The sequence below is a fragment of the Protopterus annectens genome, chromosome 17.part0, assembly GCF_019279795.1.
Source record: "Protopterus annectens isolate FY-2018-M chromosome 17.part0, PAN1.0, whole genome shotgun sequence".
Lineage (NCBI taxonomy): Eukaryota > Metazoa > Chordata > Ceratodontiformes > Protopteridae > Protopterus > Protopterus annectens.
The window spans coordinates 345,671,623-345,697,753 of NC_056751.1; the positions used below are offsets into that span (position 1 = coordinate 345,671,623).

The window sequence follows — 26,131 nt, forward strand, 5'->3', positions numbered from 1 at the left end:
CTATGATGCACTGGAGGCTTCATTTAGATCAGCCATGACAGGCACAGTGATAAGAAGGCATGCATGGCTAAAGGAACAAGCTTTACCGGATCATGTTAAAGCTAAGTTGCTAGATGCTCCTATGGACAAGACAAGTTTGTTTGGTACACCTGCCCAGCAGGTTATGAAGAAAATGGAAGAGAAGGCAAAATCTGTTCAAACTGTTAAAGATTTCTTGCAGGTTCAACCCCAAGGTTTAGCAGGAACTGGCCTGCCAAAATTGGTCCTTTCCTGACTCCACAAAATTTCAAAGGGGCAGGAATAGACGTTCCAGAGGCAGAAACCAATCCAGAGGAGGTGCCTACAGAGGACGACAGTGGCAAGGTAACAACAGAGGCACAGACACAGCCACTGCCACTACATCAGCACAACCACAGTGACTTAATCCTAAATCCGCCTACCAGGGAACAAATAGCAGCTCCTCTAGGCGGAAAGTTAACCTTATTTTCAAAGAACTGGCACTACATAACAAAAGACAAGTGGATTTTACAAACCATAGATCAAGGTTACGGTTTCACTTCCACACTTTACCAGTCAAAGAGGAATGCCAAATCTACCTCCAAATCAAAAACAGAGGCTCTACGCCAGATAATGGAGTTAGCAAACATGAGAGCTGTGGAAAGAGTGCCAACAGCAGAACAAGGAAAGGGTTCTATTCCAGACTATTCCTAGTTCCAAGAAAGGAAAAAGTTGGAGACCAATTTAAATACATACATCATTGTCCCAAAATTCAAAATGCTGACCCTACAGCAACTTCTTCCCATGCTGGGCAAGGAGTCTTGGCTGGTAACTCTAGATCTCAAGGAGGCATACCTGCACGTCCCCATTCGACCAATCTGCAGAAGATACCTCAGATTTCTTGCAGGATCAGAGCACTATCAATTCTCAGCATTGCCCTTTGGCTTATCTACTGCCCAGAGTATTCACAAAATGCCTGGCATCAGTAAATTGCAGACTACAGGAATTCAAATTTACCCATACCTGGACGACTGCCTGCTACAAGGGACAACAAAAGCAAGCTGACAACAGATTTACAAAGGGTCATTTACTTGCTACAAGGACTGGGATACACAGTCAATTTACAAAAGTCAAGGCTGATACCATCCCAAACAAGGACATTCTTGGGCGGAATTGGACACAGTACAACAAATGGCATTCCTGACTACAGAAAAACAAAAGAACTTCCTCTTTACTTCTTGGCACTAACAAAACTGAACAAGTTAACAGCAAGAAAAGTTCTGCAGGCCTTGGGCTTCATGGCATCATGCATAATCTTGGTCCCATTTGCCAGACTACATATGAGGAAACTACAGTGGTACCTAAAGAATTTATGGTCCCAACACAGACACAGTCTAGAAACAGAAATCCCACTAATTCCATGCTTAAAACAGGAGTTCCTATGGTGGGCTCAGGCATGCCAGTCAAACCCAGGCCTACCCTTTCGCAGATGTCAACCAAGCCAGACCATCACAACAGACGCTTCAGACCTAGGATGGGGCCCACATGCTGGACAAATGCGTGCAAGGATTGTGGACACAGGATCAACTTCACCTGCACATCAATCTAAAAGAAATGCTGGCAGTAAAACTGGCAATCCAAAAGTTCAAACCATTTCTCAAAGAGGGCCAGTTGATGATAAGGACAGACAACACCACAGTCATGTGGTACATCAACAAACAGGGAGGCACTCATTCATACCCCCTATGCAGAATGACCTTGGAGCTGTGGACCCTGGCACTCAGCTACAACATTCAGTTACAGGCAATATTTGTAACGGGGAAAGACAATACTCTAGCAGACATATTAAGCAGAACCACCGGATGCCCACGAATGGAAGCTGCACCGGACATCTTCAAGACCATCTCAAAGAAGTGGGAATGCCACAGATAGACCTATTCGCATCACCTCTCAATCACCAGCTCAAAAATTCTGCACAAGGACATTCCACCCACTAGCATGGAAAGTGGACTCACTCTCCTTCAACTGGAAAGGCCTAACAGCATATGCATTCCCACCTCTTCCTTTGATACACAAGGTACTACTAAAAATCAAGGAAGAACGTCCAAGGATAATCCTGATAGCTCCAAACTGGCCAAGACAACACTGGTACCCACTACTGAAGAGCATGTCTCGGAACAATATGTGGCCAATACCCTGGATGCCTTGGGTGTTAACTCAGAACAACTACAGCATCATACATCCAAACCTAAAAGCGCTGCAACTGACTGCATGGAACATCACATAGCAGCAGCTAATCCAGAACTTTCCCAAAGAGTTAAAGACATTATTCTTGAAGCACGCAGACCTTCAACAAGAAGGAACTATGCTGGAAAATGGAAAAGGTTTGTCATTTGGAGTACGGAAAGAGGAAAAGATGTGTCAAACATAGATATGCCTAACATTCTGGAGTATCTGGCGGAACTTCTTCATTCAGGCCTGTCCTACTCCTCCATCAAGATACATGCATCAGCTATTTCAGCAGAATACAGCTTTGATCCACCTGTTTTTTCGCACCCTTTGCTCAGGCAGTTCCTCAGAGGAATCAAGAATGTAAAACCTCCAAGGAAACCACCATTACCAGCTTGGGATTTAAATTTGTGCTAGAAAAGTTGACACTATCACCCTTTGAACCAGCAGCAACAGCAGACCTACAACACCTGTCATGGAAAACTGCTTTCCTACTAGCAATTACTTCAGCAAGGAGGGTTTTAGAACTACAGGCCTTAATGGCAGTGCAACCCTTCCTAATCTTCCACCAAGATAGAGTGTCCATGAGGACTAATCCTACATTTATGCCCAAGGTGGTATCCAGAGTGTCTTTAAACCAGGCAATCCACCTACCTACCTTCTTTCCCAACCCACAAAACAGAGGGAAAGAATACTGCATACCTTGGATGTACATAGACAGCTACGCTACTACTTGGACAGAACAAAAAATAGCAGAAAGACTGACCAACTTTTTGTAGCCTATGCAACAGGAAGGAAGGAAAAGCTATTTCCAAACAGACAATCTCCAAATGGATAGGAAATTGCATACGATACTGTTACTCCTTCCATGGAAAACCAATTCCACAGAACATAAGACCTCATTCTACAAGGGCAACAGCCACTACCACAGCCTTCTTACGAGGAGTGGCAACCAAAGACATTATTGAGGCGGCTACTTGGACCTCCGTGCATACATTTGCCAAGCATTATAATTTGCCTCTATATTCCAGATCCCGAGCAGGGTTTGCCACTGCTGTTCTGCAAGGGATCCTAAACACACCATAATCTACTTTATCCTCCTCCCTAGTTGGCTGTGGTATTCTACCCACTTGTTATGACTGCAGATGCATCCATGAAGGACATAGTACAGTTTTGTACCTACCATAAATGTAGATGTCCGAACTGGATAGCATCTGCAGTCAGGATTACCCTCCTCCTTCCCTCTGTGGTACTCCTAGGGTGTTTACCCTCCAAATAGCTAGTTGTTGGGGAGTCTTTATGGTGTATTTGTTTGTATATATGTACATATATGCTTATTGTTGTGTTTACCTCTATCTATTTGGAAACATTGGCATCTATCCAAATTTTAGCCTGCAAGAGGGCTACTGGCATCTGGGGCAAGAAACACTGAGGAAAATGGCGCCGGCTGATGCTTATATACCCGAAGACCAACAGAGATGACGTCGGGTGGAGTGCGATATCAGCCGAAGCCGGACCCGGACTTTGGAATCCGGCCGACTGCAGGGCTGCCTGACGACAGGACAACCCACTTGTTATGACTGCAGATGCTATCCAGTTCGGACATCTACATTTATGGTAGGTACAAAACTGTACTTTCCCTTCTCTGTGGACACTTGCAGTGTGTCCCCACTGGACGCTGGATCCCCTTCCAGATCTGATTTCACACCCCTCCGGGATTCCACATCCAGATTTGGCCAGACTGAAGCTTACTGCTTGGCTGCTCCATATCTCATAATAGTCGGAACTCTTTTGGTATCTTCTCCAGTTAAGACTATATATTGATGGCGGCTCATAAATCTTCCAATAGTAAGTTTTATTCTAGCAAGTGGAAGCCTTTTTCGATTTGGGCATCTCAACGTGACTTGGATCCTTTTACTGCCTTGGTGCCTGTTTGAGTTTTGGGCAAGTATACTTCAACAGGGTGCCAGCTTTTCTACGGTTAAGGCTCAGCTGACTGTTTCTAACTTCCACATAGGGGATAATTCAGCTTCCCTAGCTGCTTCTAAGTGCTCTAAAGTTTTTTTGAAGGGCAGTTTTCTTCTTAAGCCACCAGTCAAGGACCAGTGCCTCCTTGGGACCTTACTTTGGTCCTCCAAGCCTTGGTTTCTTCCCCCTTTGAACCTGCTGCTTCAGTGGATTTGCAGTTCCTGTCTTGGAAAACAGCCTTCCTGATTGCTAGTATGTCAGTTGAGTGTTGGAGCTTCAAGCCTTCCTATATGATCTTCCATAAAGACAGGATGTCCTTGTGCACTAATCCTTTCTTCCGCAAGTGGTCTCGGAATCCAACATTAATCGGGTTATCAGCCTACCTGTTTTCTTCCAAACTTTCAGAGTAAGGGAGAGTATAAATTGCACCTGCTAGATGTTCATAGACTGTTATGGTTTTATTTGCACAGAACAAAGACCTTTCACAAGACTCATTAACTTTGTTTCCTACTCGAAGCCTTTTTTGGGAAACCTGTATCGAAGGTCACCATTGCTTATTCGATCTCTCTCTGCATATTCCTGGCATATTCAACCAAAGGATTATCTCTGCCAGATCACGTTAAGGCACAGTCTGGTAGGTCTATGGTACTTCAGCTGCCTTTTGGTCCAGAGTTTCTTTGGATTACATTTGCTCTGTGGCTTCATGGACATATTCGCATAATTTCATTTCCCATTACAAGTTGGACCTTCTATCCAGAAGCAAGGCATCATTTGCTCTGCTGTGCTCCAGAATCCTTCCATAAGGGCCTCCCAGGTTTTTTGTAGCTGGGGACTCTGTCCCATAGGTTGAAGACCAAATGAAAAAAACAACTTCAGGTAAAGGTTATGTACTCACCATAACGTTCCATCTGAGTTGTTGCTTTTCATTGGTCTTCAGCCGTCCCTCCCTCCTTCCTCCTGCCTTAGGTTGGCTGCGTGGTTATCTGGCAGAAGAGACATGGCCCTTTCCTTTGTCGTATCTGGTAATTTCTTACGTTACTCTCTTTGGGTAACTTTGTCAAGGGGTAAGGCGTTGAGTCAGGTTGGGATGCTATGGGGAGCAGCAAACTCTGAAGGGAGGAAGGAGATGGGCATTATGGGTATGGGAGGAGCTCTGATCTGATGGTGGTAAAGGGCGGCAGAGTTGGATCAGTCCTGGATCCGTGTCCCACAAATTGAAGAGTAATGAAAAGCAACAACTGATTGAACCCTGTGGTGAGTACATAACTAATTTTTATAAATTAATAAAACACTTACGAAAACAAAAGAAAAGGAAAATAAATTTAAACGTCACCTTTTCAGCCTCCTTTTCAAAACGGGTTTTGTAGATGCATGAGTCCAATGTCCAAAGTGTGATTTTTAACGTACAAAATTTGATGAATAGAGATGGATTTTTATAATTAACCTTGTCCCCTTGTCTGGGACTATCTTTAATAGTCTCCATAACTAAAAATATAAAGCCATGTGACTCTTCATGTTCTAACAAATGGTTGGCAATGGCACTGTATTTTTGTACAAAAACCTGAGACCCCCCCCCCCCAATTGCACTGATCTCTGTCGGTATGTAGTATAGGTCAGTTTCTTATAATTTATTTGATCAACATCAGTGCTGTAAACTAATGGAACTGTAACATTCTTTTCATAACTGCTGAGATTTCCCTGTGGTGAGATGAAAAATAAGGCTTAGCACTATAGTTTTACTTTGGCAAATATTGCTTCAGTATCTGGTGTTGAAAAAAGGTGCAATTTTACTTGGTAGTTAGTATTTAAATGTTAGTTTTGTGTTTGTAATTGTGGTCTGGTTTAGCTTTACAGTGAAAGCGCTAATCCTATGCTTTTATTTTTCGGTTACTGGTCTGTGATACTTACAATTCGGAATGCTGTTAATATTGTTTCCCCTCAGGTATTGTTTGATATTGGCATTTTATGGGTTCCTATTAGATTGTCAAAACTCAGTTTATGCGAATACGAAATCGACACATTGCGCAAAATACGTAATCGTCGAACGTGCAGACTGAGAAATTTGAAATGCCGAAGTGTTTTGGTTGGCCCGTCTGCGGTGTAGCTCCGTAAGGTAAGTGTGAGATAGTTACGCACCTTAGGGTTAGGATGTGGGTTAAGATAAGTGTATAGATAGGTAATGTGTAAGATTTAATATAGTGTTAGAAGTAGGGTTTTGTTAAACGTATTTGTGTTATTTATTTTGTTTGGTTATATCTCCATAGGGGAAGTGTGTGGTAGTTACGGACCTTAGTGTTAGGGAGGGTTTAAGGACAGTGCATAGATAGTTGTGTATGTGAGGTTTAGTGTAGGGTTAGAAGTTGAGTTTTGGTCCTTTTACTTTAGGGTTAGGAGTAGGGTTTGGGTAGTGTATGTATGTGGCTTTATTTTGTTTGGGTAGGTAGTGTGTAGAGAGTGGTGGGGTTGGGCGACTATGAACGTTCGATATTTAAAATTTCGCAGTTTAGTGCATTGGGTATTTTTGTGGTTCGAGTAATACGTGTCACTGTTTTGGTATTCAATGTAATGGATTTTCGTAGATTTAATATAGACCCGCATTTTATAATATACTGAAAGGAAAGCATTTATATTGCTACTATATCTCTGCTGTGCTTCTGATGGGATTTTTGGTGACAGAATATTTCCCGTTATTCCAAGCAGTTAATTGCTAGGGAGCTTCTCTCTGTGTGTGTGCAACTGCTCATAGATTTATTTTAAACAGATAACACGGTTTCTCCGTATTCAGCAACAATAAGGAAAGTCATAGCTCTAGCAGAGCATGCTAAAGTAGAAGTTTAATGTTTGTGAACTTATTGATCAAGTGGGCGTTTGAGAGAGAACTACAACGGAAGAAAAAAAAGGTTCAAAGACATGCGGGATTTTCATTATAATTATGTTTTTACTTGGCCCAAGTAGAGTTCACCAGAAAATAATGCGGAACAACTGAGTGAAAGTCCAAAATGATGGTGAGGGAGCCAATGCTGCATCTATTATGATGGCTCCCAACCATAATAATATTTTCACTCCCACGATCAATGTATCTGTTTGTGGTACACCACAGGAGAGCAGGCTGTCCTGAAAGTGTGGTTTCAGCAAGCTGATAGTGTTGACATAGTACCTGTTGTTCACCCTAAAACAACTGTTTCTAATGGTGGATAGGTTTTTCTTGTGTTACCCCTTCCCTTTTGAGGAGGTAGGAAGGATTTCAAAAACCAGATCTTGCAGCAGGGAAGAAAAAGACAAAGCAGTCATTCAAAGAAACCAATTCTCCAACCATAAAAACGTGACTAAAGACAATTGGTTTGGAATAGAGTAGAAGTTCAAAAAGTACACCAAGGCACCAATAATCACTGTAAAATCCAAAGGTATCCTGAATATGGAACAGAGACTCCACGCAGTAGTGCTGAATCATAAATTTATTTAACAGAACACACACTAATGCTGTTAAAAAAAAAAAAAAAGCACGCTACGTTTTTGTTTCAGTTACTTAATCAGATGCGGACTGAATGCTAACAGTTTGCATTTATAATGCCTCCAATACAAAGAGTTAATCAGTTAACCTGTCACATAAAGGAAAAGTTAACTTAATACAGAGGTTAAAAAACGAGCTACTGTGAATTTCCTAGTGACTTCATGTAAAATATTTTTGTAAAAATAAATGTCAAAGAGTACATTTATTTAATATAACAGATCCTTATCTTAAAAAAACAAATACAATAATAACTACATAAAATATTAAGTGCTGGAAAATCCAATTTTAAAAACTCTATTAAATTCATATTAAAAGGACATATATCTCCATCTAGTGGCATTTACCAGAAATGCATCTTACAACAGTTGATTTGCTGTTTAAAGTATTAAAATGTTTAAAAAATATGTATAAGTTACTTTAAAAGTCTATATAAACAAATGTTTTGTTTTAATTCATGTATTTAAATACTTGAAAGCTCCATTATTCTAAACGAAGAAAAACTGCTATAAAATCCACGGTCTGAAAAACGTAGTATAAAATAAATAAATAAATATATTTTATTTATATATATATATATATATATATATATATATATATATATATATATATATATATAATGTATGTATATATATATATATATATATATATATATATATATATATATATATATATATATGTATATATATATATATATATATATATATATATATATATATATATAATTTTATAGGTCCAATATACTTACATATAAAATTATATATATATATATATATATATATATATATATATATATATATATATATATTAAATCATTTATTTATTTTTTAATACAATTTTTTTGGACCATGGATTTATAGCAGTTTTTCTCTGTTCCCTGTTCGCATCTAGAACAAGAGGTTTTTGTGCCCCTCTACTCATCACTCATCATACCCATCAGAGTACAACGTCCCATTGGGGATGTATCTTAAGACACCTGCAACAGCTGGAAAAGACCACAGAAGTACTACAACAAGAGGATTACTGGCCTCAAACATATGCCATATGCAGCAGACTGAAGAAACTCCAGCTGTTCTCTGTTGCATACCGCTTACTCAGAGGTGATCTCTGCCTGGCATACAAGGCCATGTCCAACCCAAAATTGATGGACATGCTCCACCTAAAAAAACAAATCCCCAAGAGCCACATGCTCTAGGGATCTAAACCTCATCACAACGATAGGGCGTGTTGGAGAGGTAGATTCCTGTCCCATGGACTCCCCATGCTTTGGAACAGGATTCCAATCTACATGAGGCAGAGCCCCTCACTAACTCTCTTCAAGAGAAATCTTGACGAGTGGATGGGAAACAGAAAATTTACACCAGGGATCACTGCAGTCGCTCTGCTGGACAGAGGCACAGGGAAGTAATCTAAGGGGGCGGCGAAAGCCAACACATTCTGGCTAGGCTTATAGATGCCCTCGGGCAGATAGCCTAGTACTTGCGTATGAACAGCAAATAGTCAACTGTTTTAAGATGTATTTCTGGTAAAAGCCACTAGATGAGCTTTGTCCTTTTAATATGAATTAATGAGTTTTTAGTAATGGATTTTCTAATACTTTTAACTATATTTTATGTAATTAATGTATTCTTTAAGATAAGGATCTGTATTATAGTAAATTTAATAAATGTATTCTTTGACATTTTTTATTTTTAAACAATATTTTACATGTCACTAGGAAATTCACAGTAACCCGTTTTTTAACCTTGTATTAAATTAACTTTTCCTTTATGTGATATGAACTCTTTGTATTGGAGGCATTATAAATGCAAACTGTTAGCATTCAGTCTGCATCTGATGAAGTAACTGAAACAAAAACTTAGTGTGTGTTTTTTTTTTTTTTTTTTTAATGTGTGTTCTGTAAAGTAAATTCGTGATTCAGCACTACTGCGTGGAGTCTCCGTTCCATATTCAGGGTACGAGTAGAAGTTCAACAGCTGAATATCCAGCCTTTAATAAGGGCCCATCTTTTATACCTTCTCAGCAAGCTGACTTGGCTGACACTGTTGTTGATGTTTGATAAATAGTCTGTTACTGTAGATGCACATGTATTTAGAAAGGCCAGTGCATACACACCACAAAACCACCCTGTATTAGAAGTGTTTAGTCGGGTCTGTGAAGGAGAAATGTATGATTTGCTGTGCAGTAATAGGAGACCAGGATTTCTTAATTTGACCAAAGAAGAGAGGAAAGCCTTAACGACACTGCAGATGGATAAATCAGTAGTCCTTAATCCTGCTGATAAGGGTGGTTCTGTGGTTGTGATGGGGTAGGGTGTTCTATTTTTCTATGATGTTGCAAGGTAATGGTACGTACAGTCATTGAAAATGGTACAGTAACCTTGATGTCCCAAGAAATTATAGCTTTATTAAGTGATTGTGAGTGCTGGCATAATCAGTAAAGAATTGTTCTCCTATTTTATGGTTGAGAATCCATTAATAACCATGTTGCAGGGAATGCCAAAAATTTGTAAGGACCTAGTGACACCTACATTTAGACTTATAATGTCAGGGTGAGGGTGGCTCACTGAGCCACTGTGTATATTGAGAAACAGTTGAGACCTGTTTTAGATCAGTATGGGGTAGTATTACGGGACAGTATTTTGCAAGATTTATACACTGATCTTAAAGAAAGTGACAGAATACCCACATCCTTGGTGACAGACATTCAGTCTTTTATTCACTGTGAGTCTGAATTTAGAGGGTATACAGATGACTAAGGAGACTTCTGATGTCCTTTCTACAGACTGCTGGAGTAGCTATGTGCACTTGTGCCAGTAGCTTCACTAAAATAATGATGGGCCAGTGGGAAAGTGTGTGTCATGGGTGATAGACTTGTCATTTTGTGGATATCATCTTTGAACAGGAGTCCTTTTTCATTTATTTTATAGAATAGTAGTATATTAAGTTTAGCTTAAACTTCTCTAAAAGAGAAAATTGAATTTTTGGATTATGAATTCAGATGGGGAGTTTAATACTAAACTAGGAAGCGATGTTGTAGAGTCTTGTATTTACATAGTACAAGTATTCATTGCCCCCATGTTTTTAGAAATGTAGTTAGAGGGTATGTTACGAGGACATCTAGACTTTATGCCAGGGACCAGGAATTAGATGCTGAGATGCATGAAATGAAAGTTGATTTTTATTTTGGGGGAAGGGGGAGGGGTACAAGATGTAGATGCAATAGTATTAGCCAGTAGTAAAATAACTAAAAGTGCTAAGCCTGATTTTTCATCGGGGATGAAGTAGTAGTTATGAAAGGAAATAATGTTATAGTTCCCTTAGTTTGTAGCTTGGATGTTGATCAAATATAACAAAATCTAGCTAGGAAAACTGAATGCGAGGAGACCTTTTATGTGGAGAACACAGAAGAGGCTGTTACTTTGGGATACATCTGCACAGAGGATTACTCAGTTTGAGAAGATATGTTTGTATATTGTCAGCTACATACTGTATATGCTGAAATGTAATTTAGAAAATTGTTTACTACTTTATATTTTTATTAGCAAAGGCTTTTACACTTTGTCTGTATGCATTAGTTTTAAGTGTACCGATGGCATGGGCATGTTTCAGGCATTTCACAGGTATACATGATTTGAGAGTACCTTAACATTTAATGTTCTGTGTTAAATCTGTAGACATGTTTCAGGGACAATTAATTTGATAGCACCTTTAGCATTTCAAAGATGGTTTGTTAGCAAAATGCATCATTTGTGTGTTCTTTTGGAAGTGCTGGGGGGCAAAGCTGCATTTCTGTTATGGCACAAACTGGGATATTTTGCTAATGTTACTCTTTTTTTTTTTTTTTTTTTTTTTTTTTTTTTGCATCCAGCCTGTTCATATTTCAAATCTCCCAAGTTTTACTTGCTTACACTACCAAGTAACAACATGCAAGGGTATGCCAGTCATTCATATTACACAATATACTCTGGGTTCAACACTTGGCTTGTAAATCCAGCAGTTGCAACAGTTTTAGTTCAGGGTTGACTGCTGCAAGCAGTGCACACCCAATACATGGAGATAAAGGTTGTGACAGTTGCCTGCTGTCAATGTTACCAAGTCTGTGTATAGGAGGAATGCTTTAGGCCATTGGGTGGTGAGTCAGTCTGCTATGGCTGGTCTTTTAGCCAATTTGAGGGCATATTGAGCACCCCTACATCTGCCTACATCCACAGCAGCTGCTGTATTCCCCTTTGACTCCTCACCTGTGTGTGGCTGTGGTGAGCTTGGCATTAGTGATGGGATTTGTGCTACTTCCCCTCGTTGATCCTGCTGAAGCTGTTTTCTCAGGATGATGTGTAGCATGGCACATACTGTGAAAATTTCAGTACATGTACGTGGATTGTACTGCAGGGCTCCACCAGATGTATCAGAGCAGCAGATCGCAACTTCAGCAGCCCAAGCACACGGTCTGATATTTTTGGTTTGACATCATTATGGTGTTCTTCAGCAGGTGTGTACGCATTGCTGATGGATGTCATCAGCTATGATTCAAGTGCATAACCTGCATCCCCCAGTAAATGATCCTGTAGGATGCCCCCCCCCCTCCCCAGTGAACATCTGATACAGTTGGGAGGTTTTCCCAGATGGGAGTCGTAACTGCCTGGGTTGCCAGCACACACACACTCAGATGTTTCCCTTGGCATTACACATGACTTGGCAGTTAAAGTGGAAGACCTTTCTATTAATGTGGAGCCTGCCTTGTTCCCCATGTGGTGCCTTAGTTTCTACATGTGTGCAATATGGCACCCAGTACCTCAGGGGATTGTGCTACAGAGTAGAACTCGTGCATATTTCTGGCCCTGTTCTCAGGAGTATGGGGAAAATGTAGTCACTAGCATGTTGGAGCATAGCATTCAAGAACTTGGAGGATCCTGGATGCTGGTGGCTATGACACACCCTTGCATATGCCCCTGTTGGTCTCTGAAAGGTGCCATTAGCTAAGATTCTAAGTGTTAGACATATCTTTGTCTGCACTGGAATGGGTTCTCCTTGGTTTGCCCTGGTCTGTGTTGAGGATGCCAGAGATTGCAAGGTTCCTGTAGTGTCTGTCTCTCTCTCTCTCTCTCTCTCTCTCTGTCTCTCTCTGTCTCTCTCTCTCTCTGTCTCTCTGTCTCTCTCTCTCTCTCTGTCTCTCTCTCTCTCTCTGTCTCTCTCTCTCTCTCTCTCTCTCTCTCTCTCTCTCTGTCTCTCTCTCTCTCTCTCTGTCTCTCTCTCTCTCTCTGTCTCTCTCTCTCTCTCTCTCTCTCTCTCTCTCTCTCTCTCTGTCTCTCTCTCTCTCTCTCTCTCTGTCTCTCTCTCTCTGTCTCTCTCTCTCTCTCTCTCTCTCTCTCTCTGTCTCTCTCTCTCTCTCTCTCTCTCTCTCTGTCTCTCTCTCTCTCTCTCTCTCTCTCTCTCTCTCTCTCTCTGTCTCTCTCTCTCTCTCTCTCTCTCTCTCTCTCTCTCTGTCTCTCTCTCTCTCTCTCTCTCTCTCTCTGTCTCTCTCTCTCTCTCTCTGTCTCTCTCTCTCTCTCTCTCTCTCTCTCTCTCTCTCTCTCTCTCTCTCTCTCTCTCTCTCTCTCTCTCTGTCTCTCTCTCTCTCTGTCTCTCTCTCTCTCTCTCTCTGTGTCTCTCTCTCTCTCTCTGTCTCTCTCTCTCTCTCTGTGTCTCTCTCTGTCTCTCTCTCTCTCTGTCTCTCTCTCTGTCTCTCTGTGTCTCTCTCTCTCTCTCTGTCTCTCTGTGTCTCTCTCTGTCTCTCTCTCTCTCTCTCTCTCTCTCTCTCTCTCTCTGTCTCTCTCTCTCTCTCTGTCTCTCTCTCTCTCTCTCTCTGTCTCTCTCTCTCTCTCTCTCTCTCTCTCTCTCTCTCTGTCTCTCTCTCTCTCTGTCTCTCTCTGTCTCTCTCTCTCTCTCTCTCTCTCTCTCTGTCTCTCTCTCTGTCTCTCTCTCTCTCTCTGTCTCTCTGTCTCTCTCTCTCTCTCTCTCTCTCTCTGTCTCTCTCTCTGTCTCTCTCTCTCTCTCTCTCTCTCTCTCTCTCTCTCTCTCTCTCTGTGTCTCTCTCTCTCTCTCTCTCTCTCTGTGTCTCTCTCTCTCTCTCTCTCTCTCTCTCTCTCTCTCTCTCTGTGTCTCTCTCTCTCTCTGTCTCTCTCTCTCTCTCTCTCTCTCTCTCTCTCTCTCTCTCTCTCTCTCTCTCTCTCTCTGTGTCTCTCTCTCTCTCTCTCTGTGTCTCTCTCTCTCTCTCTCTGTCTCTCTCTCTCTCTGTCTCTCTCTCTCTCTCTGTGTCTCTGTCTCTCTCTCTGTGTCTCTCTCTCTCTCTCTCTGTGTCTCTCTCTCTCTCTCTCTCTCTCTCTGTGTCTCTGTCTCTGTGTCTCTCTCTCTGTGTCTCTGTCTCTCTCTCTCTCTCTCTCTCTCTGTCTCTCCACTGTGTAGTGCTCTGCAATTTCCAAATCATATATAGTGTGATAGTTTACCAGGGAAAACGCTTCTCCTTCTTGGCCTGCTATCAGTATGTACCTCAGCCTGTTATGTATGTGTATATATATTCTCTCTCTCTGTCTCTCTCTCTCTCTATATATACATATATCTATATATATACAATTTAAAGTAACAACACCCCATAACATTGTTTCTGTATAGACTCATTTCAGTGTCTGTATTCCAGTAGGGTTTGGAATTTGCTGGAAAGACCAGCACAGAGTCTTGTACAGTTGCTTTATAGCTTGTTGGATAGCTCCTCCATCTTAGATTGGTTGATTAGCATACAATTCAGCTGCCTGTGCTCTAATTTTGCATGACAGTGTTTACGTTGCTTGTGCAGTGGTGTGTTGCTTTACACATCGTGTAGCTCCGCTTATTGAATCCAAAACTGTGTGCTTGAAAATAAGACTGTGTAGTCTTTATTGAGTCTGGATGGAGGAATGAATGCAAAAGTGTCTGAGGCAGCTTTCAAACTCTTTTGCTTTCAAAATCCGTGACAAAAGCAAAAATAAGTTAAACATTGGTACTTTTTGTCTTGGAAAGCTGACAGAACCTAATTTAATATTCACTTTCTGTAGAAAAAGATTTGTAAATGTAATGGTTGTAACTTTAGAAAAGATGGAGCAAAATTTTGAGCTAAATTAGGGACAATGGAGGCGAGGTATGCCAACAGCTTTTAAAGCTGTAGGCTGAGTAATAGTGCTGTTCAGGTCTGGGCGCAGTTTGCTTGGCAGTTGAAAGTGTTACAGCTTTCAAAACGGTCAGTATGTTTCCAGTACAGTTGTGTGTGGTAGCACATTACTTGCTAATAAGTTCAAAGTTCATACTAAAACTCTGTAAAAGCCTGTTGCAGCAAGGTTCTATCTTTCCTTTTGTTGTTGGAGGCAAGTAGCATGCTGTTATACTTATCAGATGATTACTTCCATTTAGTCTGTGTTAAAGGTGTTTTCTTCTGTATTTTTTGTACTTCTTTAGCATTTAATTTCCTAAATTCTGCATTCGCCCTGCAGAGCTAGAAGATGGATTGAATGAACCTTTGGAACAAGCTTGTTCAAGACTTTGATTGGTTTGTCCCATCTGGTAGGGACTGCTGTGTGCTCCACCTTGTTGCTGTTGAACAGAGGCTGCAAAATTTGCATTCAGTGCATCATATTCTTTTATTATATATAATTTGTTTTTATTTTATCCCTAGCCAGTTAAGCCACCAAAATCTTCACGTTGTGAGCGACCACCACACTCCTATTCAGAAATTATTCAAATGGCTATCGGCAGTAAGCCTACAGGAAGGATGACCTTGCAGGAAATTTATACATGGATAGAGGACAATTTCCCATTTTACAGGAACCGTGCCAATAGTAGATGGAAGGTGAGGTATTGGAAATCAACATAGTCTTATTAAAAAAAAAAAAAAAAAAAAAAAAAAAAAAACTTTATGTAAAATTGCTGTTACCTAAAATTGTCTTGTTCTTCTTATTCTGCTTTTAATGTGTTTATTTACAATGTTCTTTTGTTTCCTGTTGAGCATGAAGTTTTTAAATCAAAATTTGCAACACTCTTTAGCTAGTTTGTACAAATCCATCTTTTTTATTTTGTTGGGTTTAATTGTCCTATTGCATTAAATGGAGAGGCGCTCATTAGGGCATTAAAGTAGCATCCAGCAGTAGTATGCGACTTCAAACATTTGACCTCCAGTTGTATAGGTATAGAACCTTGGCATAAGATGTTGCAAGTAGTGCAGATACCTTATGCTGGATTACACTGGCAGTGTGGTAGTACAAATAAGCACTGTGGTCCTTAATTACTCTGTGATCTAGGGCTGATGCTGTCCTGAATGTGTCTTGGCTTGTAGAAGATCGCAGAAAATTAGTGGGTTCTGGTCACGGCCATATATTTAAAGCCTTTAGGTCCTTTCCCAGAAACTTGATGTACGAGAACAAGCAGCCCCATTGTAGATCTTCGACAGACCTTTGCTCTCCTCTGAGGCAGTGGAGTCTGTCCCTCCTTTTGAGCAAGTGTTTTTTTGTCTTGAATGGGATGGACAGTTTTCGTCTCATCTTGGAGTTCAGGGACTTCAGCTAGCACAACTTCCACTACATATCAAGCAGATTAGCACACTTGCTACTACACCACTCAAATGACCATATTTTTGCGTCATATTTTTAGTCTGTTTCTTATAAAATTTATTATTATGGTCTGAAGAAGCGTACAGGAAGGTACGCGAAAGCGCTTACCACAAATAAATCTTTTTGTCTTTTACTTACAAAGTCGTGTTGAGTCCGAAGTTTATATTCTATAAAAAAATTTATTTTCTGGTAAATTACTGAGAATAGAAGTTGGTAATAATGATGGACATTTGGGTTTTAAACTTCATATCTTTTAGAAAATGAAAGCTAATACAAAAGCTGTTATTGTAGCAACTTTCTAAAGTTTATAAGAGTAATAGATTTAAATGATGTCCATATGTTTGGGCCTTTGTCTTACATTATTTTTAGCTTTGTCAATATTTTTTTTATGCAGAGAGGTTGAGCGTTATTCGTGCCATCTTCAAGATAACTTGGATAAGTACATGGACAGCTTTAAATTCTTTGCTGGTATATCTTGTAATGTGAAGTTCAGTCTCGCCGTTCATTCTTGACTGATGGGTTCAGAGCCACTCCATCGGCTCTGGTATGGCCATATGCAAAGCTCAAGGTCTTCCAGTAGCTAGAGGCCAAGCCCCCTATCCCATGATGCACTGTGAATGACCTCAGATCTAGTTTGCCATGGCATCTGATCGGAGGTTCCATTGCAAGCTCGGGCCAGTACAACGTAAATAACGGCCTTGTGTGTTTTGGCCTAGTTTTCTCTTGCTATGTTAAATAGTTTTTCTAGTGACTTTAAATAGCCTTTTTCTATTATTGGCCTCGTTTTTTTGGGCCTTAGTTGTAGAAAGTGTGTTTAAATATTTAGTGGTTATACAGCTTTTTCTAGTTGTTAAATTCCTTGTCAAGCTCGTTTCTGTGTGTGTGTGGGTTTTAGAGCTCATTAGCTTTATTAATATTTTGAGTTACCCTTTTCATAGGCTCGTTAGTGTGTGTGTGTGTGTGTGTGTGTTGGTTAGAGCCTAGAAAATTGTTTATCTGCTTTGCATGTTGTCGTAACAGTATTATGGCAGATGACAAAGACAATCACCCAAAGTCTGACTTTAAAAAGTGTCCCGACTGCAACCAAAAAATGTCCGTTACAGATGGACATGTAACATGTGTTTATTGTTTAGGAGCTGTCCACTTACAGGAGTCTTGTGCCATATGTCATTCTTTTTCTTCAAGAGTGTTGCTAGAGAGGAAAAGGAAGTTGATGGACAGGGGCTTGTTAAAGCATCCTTTTCAAGAGGCATTGAGTGACCAGGGGCTTGTTAAAGCATCCTTTTCAAGAGGCATTGAGTGACCAGGGGCTTGTTAAAGCATCCTTTTCAAGAGGCATTGAGTGACCAGGATGTGGCCAGCAAGTCTTCCAAGTCCTCTAGATCTTCTGTGGAATCTAAGGGCTCTAAGCAGTCCAAGAAATCAAAAACATTAGAGGATTCTGTGACATTGACGCCACAGACCTTGGAGCCGACTGTCTTTTCTTTTTGGAGCCAGACCACAGCTTTGGAGCCGGTATCCGAAGTGCCTCAGTCAGCACCATTGGTGCATTCATCTAGGTCATCTGTCAGCCTGTCGAATTTGGATATGGATCGATTGGTGCAGAAGCTTTCACAGGCACCAGGCTTTGCTAAATTATTGTCGGCTCTGACCCAAGCGGCTTCGGAGCCGAAGACCACTGCTCCTGCTTTGACTACTACTCCTCCAAGCCATACCAGCCCTTCGGAGCCAGAGGAAGCAGACCTGTTGATCGTGGAGCCTTTGGTGCGGAGACCTACTCCAGTGTCCTTGGCACCGACTGGGGACTCTAGGAGCTGACACTCTCCAATCGGATCCAGGGAGGATAGTCGGACCAACTTGTCGGTGTCGACTCTTCTCTCTGGGCTTCGGCTCGGATGAGCTCTGCTCCTACCTCTGGCTCAGAGCCCACAATCTCTGTGTGAGAGGGTTTGACAGTTCCCTCGCATCCATCGGTTCCTTCCCATCAGAGCCATGGTGCCTTAGAGGCTATGAGGAGACCTTTGTCCCCCAAGACATCCTCTACTTCAGGCCTTGCTTCCTAATCCCCTAAAGCGCTTGTCTGCTTCTGCTTCCATTGGCCAGGTGAGGCGTAAGAGACCCAGAGCCTCAGGTAGCCGCACAGGGTGCCCTCTGCTCTTCCGAGACCTCCCTAGAGGCTCCCACTGAGGAGGTTCCTAGGAAGAGATTGTGCAAGAAGAGACACTTGATTCCCCACAGGAGTCATTAACATCTGACACTGACTTGGATGAGTCAGAAGGGTCCCAACAGTTCCCCTCTGAGGATATCTCCTTTGCTGAGATACTTGAGATCCTTAGGCAGAGGGGTGATTGCAGTCCAAAAGCCCTAGTGAGGATGAGTCAGTTCTGAAGGCTTTCGGGTCTCGACCCTCCACCTCTTGGATATCTCCACCCTTCGATGAGCTCATGCAGGTTTTCTCTCGGGGGGGGGGGGGGTGGTAGTCGCCGGAATCCATGGAGCCTGTTCCTAGGAGGCCTAACAAGTTTATATCAGCTCCACTAGATAAAACCTTCTTAACCAAAGGAGTTCCTGTTGATGCCATGGTGGTAGCGGTGGCCACCAAAAAGGAAATGTCTGAGACTTCCTCGTCCATTCATCCTCCTCATAGAGTCTAGAATCATGGATAGATATGGGAAATGCATGTTTAGTTCAGCGACTTCTGCTCTCTGCTCACTGAACTACTTAACCCATTTCACTAGGTTGCAAAGAGATCTCCTTAAGGAGTTGAGAGATGCTCTTCAGCGTACAGTAGCTGCAGGAGCCTCTAACAAAGTAGCTTCCCAGCTTGCTACCCTAAATTCTATTGTCAACTCATCCATGCATCTCATATCCTATGCAGCTGATGGAACGAGTAGGGCAGTGGGTACAGGAATCGCTCTCAGAAGACTTTCCTGGATGCACTTGTGTTCATTCGTGGAGCCCTTTAAGTCATCCTTCATAAACACCCCTTTTGATGGCTCATCCTTTTTTGGGCCTAAAGTGAAAAACTCTGACCAGGTGTGAACAGGAGGGAAAGACTCTCAGCCGCCTGAGTCTGTTTTTCCACCCCTACCCGGCCTGATCCCAAATGCCAAAGGGGAGGAAATATGTGGTTCTGGAAAGCCCAAGGAGCCTTTCAGGACATGCGCGGTGAACCCCCCTCCAGGGGCAGAGGAGGGGGTAATAGTGGAAGATGCTGCCCTCGTAGCAGAGGGGGGTCCGCAACATCAAGGTGACCAGAGATCACTTCTCTGGCTTAACCCTACCAGCGCTGCTGAAAGAAGGCCAGATTGTTCTGCTCTGGAGGCAGTCTGGGAGGTGGGGGGTCTCTCTTCTTTATATCCAGACGCCTGGCAAGAAATGACAAAAGACAGCTGGGTACAAAGTATCATTTCCAGAAGGTACTTCGTACCATCCCCCCCCCCCCGGTCCATAAGGAGAATCCCGGACGTTCCACCCAGTTACAGGGAACAGGCAACTATAAAGGTCCACAAGTTGCTAGAAAAATGTGTCATCCAGCCAGTCCCAGCAGACCAAACAGGATCTGGAACTTACTCATGGTTCTTTTTGGTTCCAAAGAAAACAGGGGACTGGAGACCCGTTTTGAACTTCAGCAGACTCAACCAATATGTGAAGAAAGAGAAGATGTTCTTCGTGTTTCACTGTTGCAGTCATAACTGTAGGGTACTCCTGCTGGCAGGCAGCCCGAGGTCGGCCAGAATATCAAAGTCTGGGTCCGGCGTCGGCTGTTTCAGCCAGAACTCTGACGTCAGAGCGCATGGGTATAAAGCCGACAGCCGACGCCATCTTCTCCAGTCTTTCTTGCCGTGCGGTGCAGAGCAGTTCGCTAGTTGTTGGTTGGCGTTTTCAAGACAACGTGGTGTGATTGTCGTCTGTCCGAAGTTTCTACTTCTCTTCTCAAAGCTAAGTACCCCATTGGGGAAACTTTTTTCTTGCTCCTCCGATGTCAGAAAAAGTTAATAATTGTGTAGCGTGTGGAAAACAAATACCTCATAAAGATTTCCACTCTTACTGTCTACCTTGCTTAGGCCCTGACCACGACGTTTCTTGTTGTCGGTTCTGTGCCAGGTTTAATTCTCGCACTATCAAGCGCAGGTACGATTGGGCCTTGAATTACTTCGGTAGACGATTTAATTATAGAATGTCGTCGGATACTTTACCGACTACCGGATTACAGAAGAAGCGTAAAGACAAGGACAGGCCTCCGAGGTCCAAACAGGATACTTTGCAGCTGGAGCCAGCTTCAGGTTCGGCGGTCGTCAGTGAGGCGCTTTTGCAGCCCCTGTCGTCCGCCACTTCAGAACCGATGGCCGACACTGACTAACTAGGCCTAGTAATTTGTCTGCTGCAGGACCTTCGGACGTCGCTCCTTCAGATGGGTCCGGAACCGCTGTGCAGGTACCGGCTTCTGAGGGGGTCTTCAGGCCTTCACACATTACTATTTCCACAAAGACAAAAGCTAAGTCAAGGACTCCTGTTAAACCCAGACTTTCTGCTCAAGCTTCTTCGGATTAAACTCCTAAGACTCGGAAGCAATTACTTCGGATGGCTGAGGATTTGTTAACTATGATTAGGGGCTCTCACCCTCCTCCTGACAAAAGGCCTAGACAGGATATCCCTTATGATTCCTCTGATCAGGCTTCTGTATCTTCTGTTTATTCCTCTGATCAGGATTACTCCTTTCCTCCATATGAGGATTCAGATGCTGACAACTCTGTTCCCTCTGCTTCTCCCCCTGAAGATTTCTCTTTTGGGGAAACCTTGCATGAGATGAGGGAGTATTTTCATTGGGAAGGTCAGGATTATTCTGCTTCCAAAAAGAGACTCAGGGAATTTCTTCTTCTCCCTCAGCACAGGCCTTTAGCTATTCCTCCTGTACTTGACATTGTGGATGATGCCTTCTCTGAAGCTAACTTGAATCCTGATTCCATGCCGCCTGCTCCTTCTAAGCCTGATAGATTTTACAGGGTCCCTGATTCCCATCAATTCTTATTCAAGAACCCTTCTGCTGATCCTGAAACCATTTCGCAGGGTTCTAAGACTGCTAAGGCCGCCTCCTCTAAGAATCCTATCCCCTCTGAAAAGGATTCTCGTGCCTTGGACAGGTGGGGCAAAAAGGTTTATACTTCAGCTACCCTTTCTATTAGAGCTTTAAATTGCCAGTTTCACATGTTTAAGTATCAACAGTTTCTTTTATCTGTTTTAAAACAAAGGATTTCTTCCTTTCCTGCATGTGCTGAGGGCAAGGAATTACAGGATGTGTTGCATGCTACTGAACAAGTTAGCAAACATAGTTTACATTGTGGTTTTGATGCCATAGAGGCTTCTTGCAGGGCGGCTGCCTGTGGTACTGTTATCAGGAGACCTGCTTGGCTTCGTGAGCAGAATTTACCTGAACAAGTTAAGGCAAAATTGCTAGATGCCCCTGTTCAGCATGATGTCTTATTTGGGTCTAAGGCTGAGGAGGTTATTAAAAAGATGGAAGAGAAAGCCAAGTCTATGCAGACTGTGAGATTTCTTGCAAGTACAGCCTCCTAGATTTTCCAGAAATGGGCCCTCCAAAAATTGGTCTTTTCCCTCCTCTGACAGGCCTCAAAGGGGAAGATATAGACGCTCCAGAGGTCGGGCGCAGGCTCAGGCCTCTTACAGATCTAGACAGTGGACTGCTTCTTCACCTAGAAGGGGAGAAGACGGATCTCAAACCCAAAGAAAGCAGACTCAATGACTCCCTCTGTTGGGCTTCAGGTCCTCCTTCCCTGGATGCCCCTCTCGGAGGAAAGCTTTCTCTTTTTTACCAAAATTGGACTCTCATTACCCAGGACAAATGGGTGTTAGACGTGATTTTGAAAGGTTACAGATTCCACTTCCACACTCTGCCAAGGCCTTCCGGCTGGCCAGATCTGCCAAAACATCAATGGACAGAGGCCTTAAATCAAGTGGACGCTTTATTAGCCTTAAGAGCCATAGAACCGGTTCCACCTCTAGAGGTGGGGAAAGGTTTTTACTCAAGACTTTTTCTGGTCCCAAGAAAACAAAACTCCTGGAGACCTATTCTGGACCTCTCAATATTAAACACCTTTTTGGAAATTCCAAAATTCAAGATGCTTACACTTCAACAACTTCTTCCAATGCTCTCACAAGATGCTTGGATGGTAACATTGGACTTAAAAGAGGCTTACTTACATGTCCCCATAAGGCAACATTGCAGAAAGTACCTCAGATTCAAGGCAGGCTCGAGACACTTCCAATTCTCTGTACTGCCATTTGGCTTATCTACTGCGCCGAGTTTTTACCAAATGCCTGGCTCCAGTAGTGGCTTACTGCAGACTTCAGGGGATTCAGATTTACCCCTATCTGGACGACTGTTTAATTCAGGCAGACAGCAAAGACCTTCTACTTCAACACCTACATTTTGTTCAACGCCTTCTCCTACTACTGGGATTCTCAGTGAACACAAAAAAGTCACATTTGATTCCTTCTCAACGAATGACCTTCTTGGGAGCTCTTTTGGACACAAGTTTACAGAAGGCCTTCCTCACTCCAGAAAAACAGTTACAGCTGGCTTCAATCTTCAAGACCTTGGCAGCATGGACTCAGCTCACTGCAAGGAAATTCCTGCAGGCTCTGGGCTACATGGCCTCTTGCATCCTGTTGATTCCAAATGCGAGGCTTCACATGAGGAAACTTCAATGGTACTTAGAGTGTATGGTCTCAACATTGCCACAGTCTGGATACAATGATTCCACTGATTCCCTGCCTCCAGAAGGAATTCCTTTGGTGGTCCAGGGCGTGTGTTTTGAACGAAGGCAAGCCCTTTCATCTACTTCAACCTACTCAGATCATAGCCACGGACGCCTTGGATTATGCATGGGGAGCTCATTTTCTAGACAAATGCCAACAGGGTTCTTGGACAAACAAACACCTTCTATGGCACATCAACTTGAAAGAAATGTTAGCAGTCCAAAATGCTCTTCTAGCCTTCCAGACTCTCTTGAAGCCAGGACCTCTGCTAATTCGAACAGACAATACCACAGTCATGTGGTACATAAACAAGCAAGGGGGCACTCACTCTTACCCCCTTTGCAGACTTGCCATGACCTTATGGGATACAGCCCTAAATTTGAATATGGATCTTCAGGCACAATTCATTCCAGGAAAACAAAATCTCTTGGCAGACAGCTTAAGCAGAAACATTTTGGATCCTCACGAATGGATGTTGCACCCCAACTTATTCAGCAAGATAACTACAGTTTGGGGCTGTCCTCAGATCTGTTTGCTTCCCATCTCAACCATCAGTTGCCTCTCTTTTGCACCAGGTCCTTCCACAAGACAGCTTGGAAAGTGGATGCCCTGTCCTTCAGCTGGAGGAATCTTTCGGGATATGCCTTCCCTCCTCTTCCTCTTCTGCCTCGGGTGTTGCTAAAGATAAAGCTAGACAAACCCAGACTGATCATTTTGATAGCTCCAAATTGGCCTCGTCAGTTTTGGTACCCTACTCTACTGCTCCTCTCCTTGGCCCCTCCTTGGAGTCTTCCTCTGACCCATTCTGTACTGTCCCAGCATCAGGGTCAGGTATTTCACTCTCAAATCAAGACTCTCTGTCTAGCAGCTTGGCTCATCAAAGGCAATTGATTCCTTCTTCTCTTCCTAAACAGGTTTTGGATGTTCTTTTGGAAGCTAGGTGTCCTAGTACAAGGAAATCTTATGCTTCTAAATGAAAAAGATTTTGTATTTGGATGCAGGATCGTGGTTCTGACCCTTTAATACCTGATATCTCATCTATTTTACTTTATCTCTCAGACCTTTTGATTAAGGGTCTTTCATTTTCTTCCATTAAAATTCATGCTTCTGCTATTTCAGCACATTTCAATTGTGATCCTCCCATTTTTTCCCACCAGTTGGTCAGACAATTTCTGAGAGGAGCTAAGAATTTAAAACCTCCTAGAACTTCTCCTGTCCCTCCTTGGGATCTCAACTATGTCTTGGAAAAGCTTACTTTGCCTCCTTTTGAGCCTACTACCTCTGCGGACATTAAGTTCTTATCCTGGAAGACAGCTATCTTGTTGGCCTTGACTTCTGCCAGAAGGGTGTCTGAGTTACAAGCCCTCATGGCCGTGGAACCATACCTCATTTTCCATCAGGACAGAGTTTCCTTGAGGACCAATCCTACGTTTATGCCTAAAGTTGTTTCTAGAGTGGCTCTAAATCAGACCATTCACCTTCCTACCTTTTTTCCAAAACCCCAAAATAAGGGGGAAAGGATTTTGCATTCATTGGACGTACACAGGCAACTACGTTTTTACCTGGACAAAACTAAAAGTTTCAGAAAATCAGATCAATTGCTTATTTCTTTTGCTTCCAGTTCTCTTGGTAAAGCTATTTCTAAGCAAACTATTTCCAAATGGATTGCTCATGGAATAAGATATTGTTACTCTCTTTATGGAAAACAGATTCCAGGTACCGTCAGGACTCATTCTACCAGAGCAGCTGCCACTTCAGCAGCCTTTCTCAGAGGAGTTCCTACCAAGGACATTCTGGAGGCTGCCACTTGGAGTTCTGTGCATACTTTCTCCAAGCACTATAACCTCCCTTTGTACTCTAAGTCTAGGGCAGGCTTTGCCTCTGCTGTTTTGCAGGGTCTTCTAGCTGCTCCTTCTACTTCATAACCTCCTCCCGTATTCTCAGCTTTGGGATTCTACCCTACAGTTATGACTGCAACAGTGAAACACGAAGAACATAGTACAGTTGTATATACCTACCATAAATGTAGATGTTCGAGTGTCTTCACTGTTGCAGTCTGTGTTTCCCTCCCTCCAGACCCCTCTTGTTTCTGTTTGCCTCCCTCCAGACCCCTCTTGTTTCTATTTGCTTACTGTGTTTCCTTTTCCACTACCTTTCTGGTGTATTTGTGTTTCCCTTGGGACACCTTTTGGTTTTATGGGGGCTTCTGACATCAGGGGCAAGAAAGGCTGGAGAAGATGGCGTCGGCTGTCAGCTTTATACCCATGCGCTCTGACGTCAGGGTTCTGGCTGAAACAGCCGACGCCGGACCCAGACTTTGATATTCTGGCTGATCTCGGGCTGCCTGCCGGCAGGAGTACCCTACAGTTATGACTGCAACAGTGAAGACACTCTAACATCTACATTTATGGTAGGTATACACAACTGTACTTTCCGGATGGTCATGCTCCAGTCTATACTTTCCTTCTTTGGGAATGACAATTGGATGTGCTCAATAGATCTAAAGGATGCATACTACCACATAAAAATGGCCAGGCCATCCAAAGATTACCTGCATTTCTGGCTGGGAGCTAATCATCATCAGTTTCGAGCCCTGCCCTTTGATCTCACTACAGCCCCCAGAGTGTTCCCCAATTGCATGGCAGTGGTCACGACTCACCTGAGGCGTCTAGGATTCCAGTTGTTTCCGTACCTAGACGATTGGCTCCTTACCGCTACCACCAGGCATCAGCTGATTCAGGCAAGGGAGTACACTCAGTCACTCTGCAATCATTTAGGCATTACAGTCAACTCAGATAAGTCTGCCTTGTCGCCATCGCAGCATATAGTTTTTATTGGGGCAGACACTTCAACTACCACTCTAAGGCTACCAATCGAAAGAGTCTTCCTTCATCAGCATGTCAGCACATCGGTATCGAAAGACAGAGCACCAGCTTCTGAAAATATTGGGTTTGATGCCTAGAGCAATCCTAGCCATACCTTTAGCAAGAATTTGTGTGGATTCTTCAATGGCTGTTGTTCACTCAATGGTCTTA

General features: G+C 42.7%; 1 protein-coding gene across 3 annotated transcripts in view; it reads left to right on the plus strand.

Moving 5' to 3' along the window:
- Nucleotides 1-26,131, plus strand: part of LOC122791688 (forkhead box protein M1-like) — a 548,676-nt gene that overhangs the window by 218,220 nt on the left and 304,325 nt on the right. For all 3 annotated transcript variants that reach the window (XM_044059580.1, XM_044059579.1, XM_044059581.1), the window contains exon 3: nt 15,386-15,559. In XM_044059580.1, the coding sequence (XP_043915515.1) occupies nt 15,386-15,559 (174 nt within the window). The remainder of the gene's footprint in view (nt 1-15,385; nt 15,560-26,131) is intronic.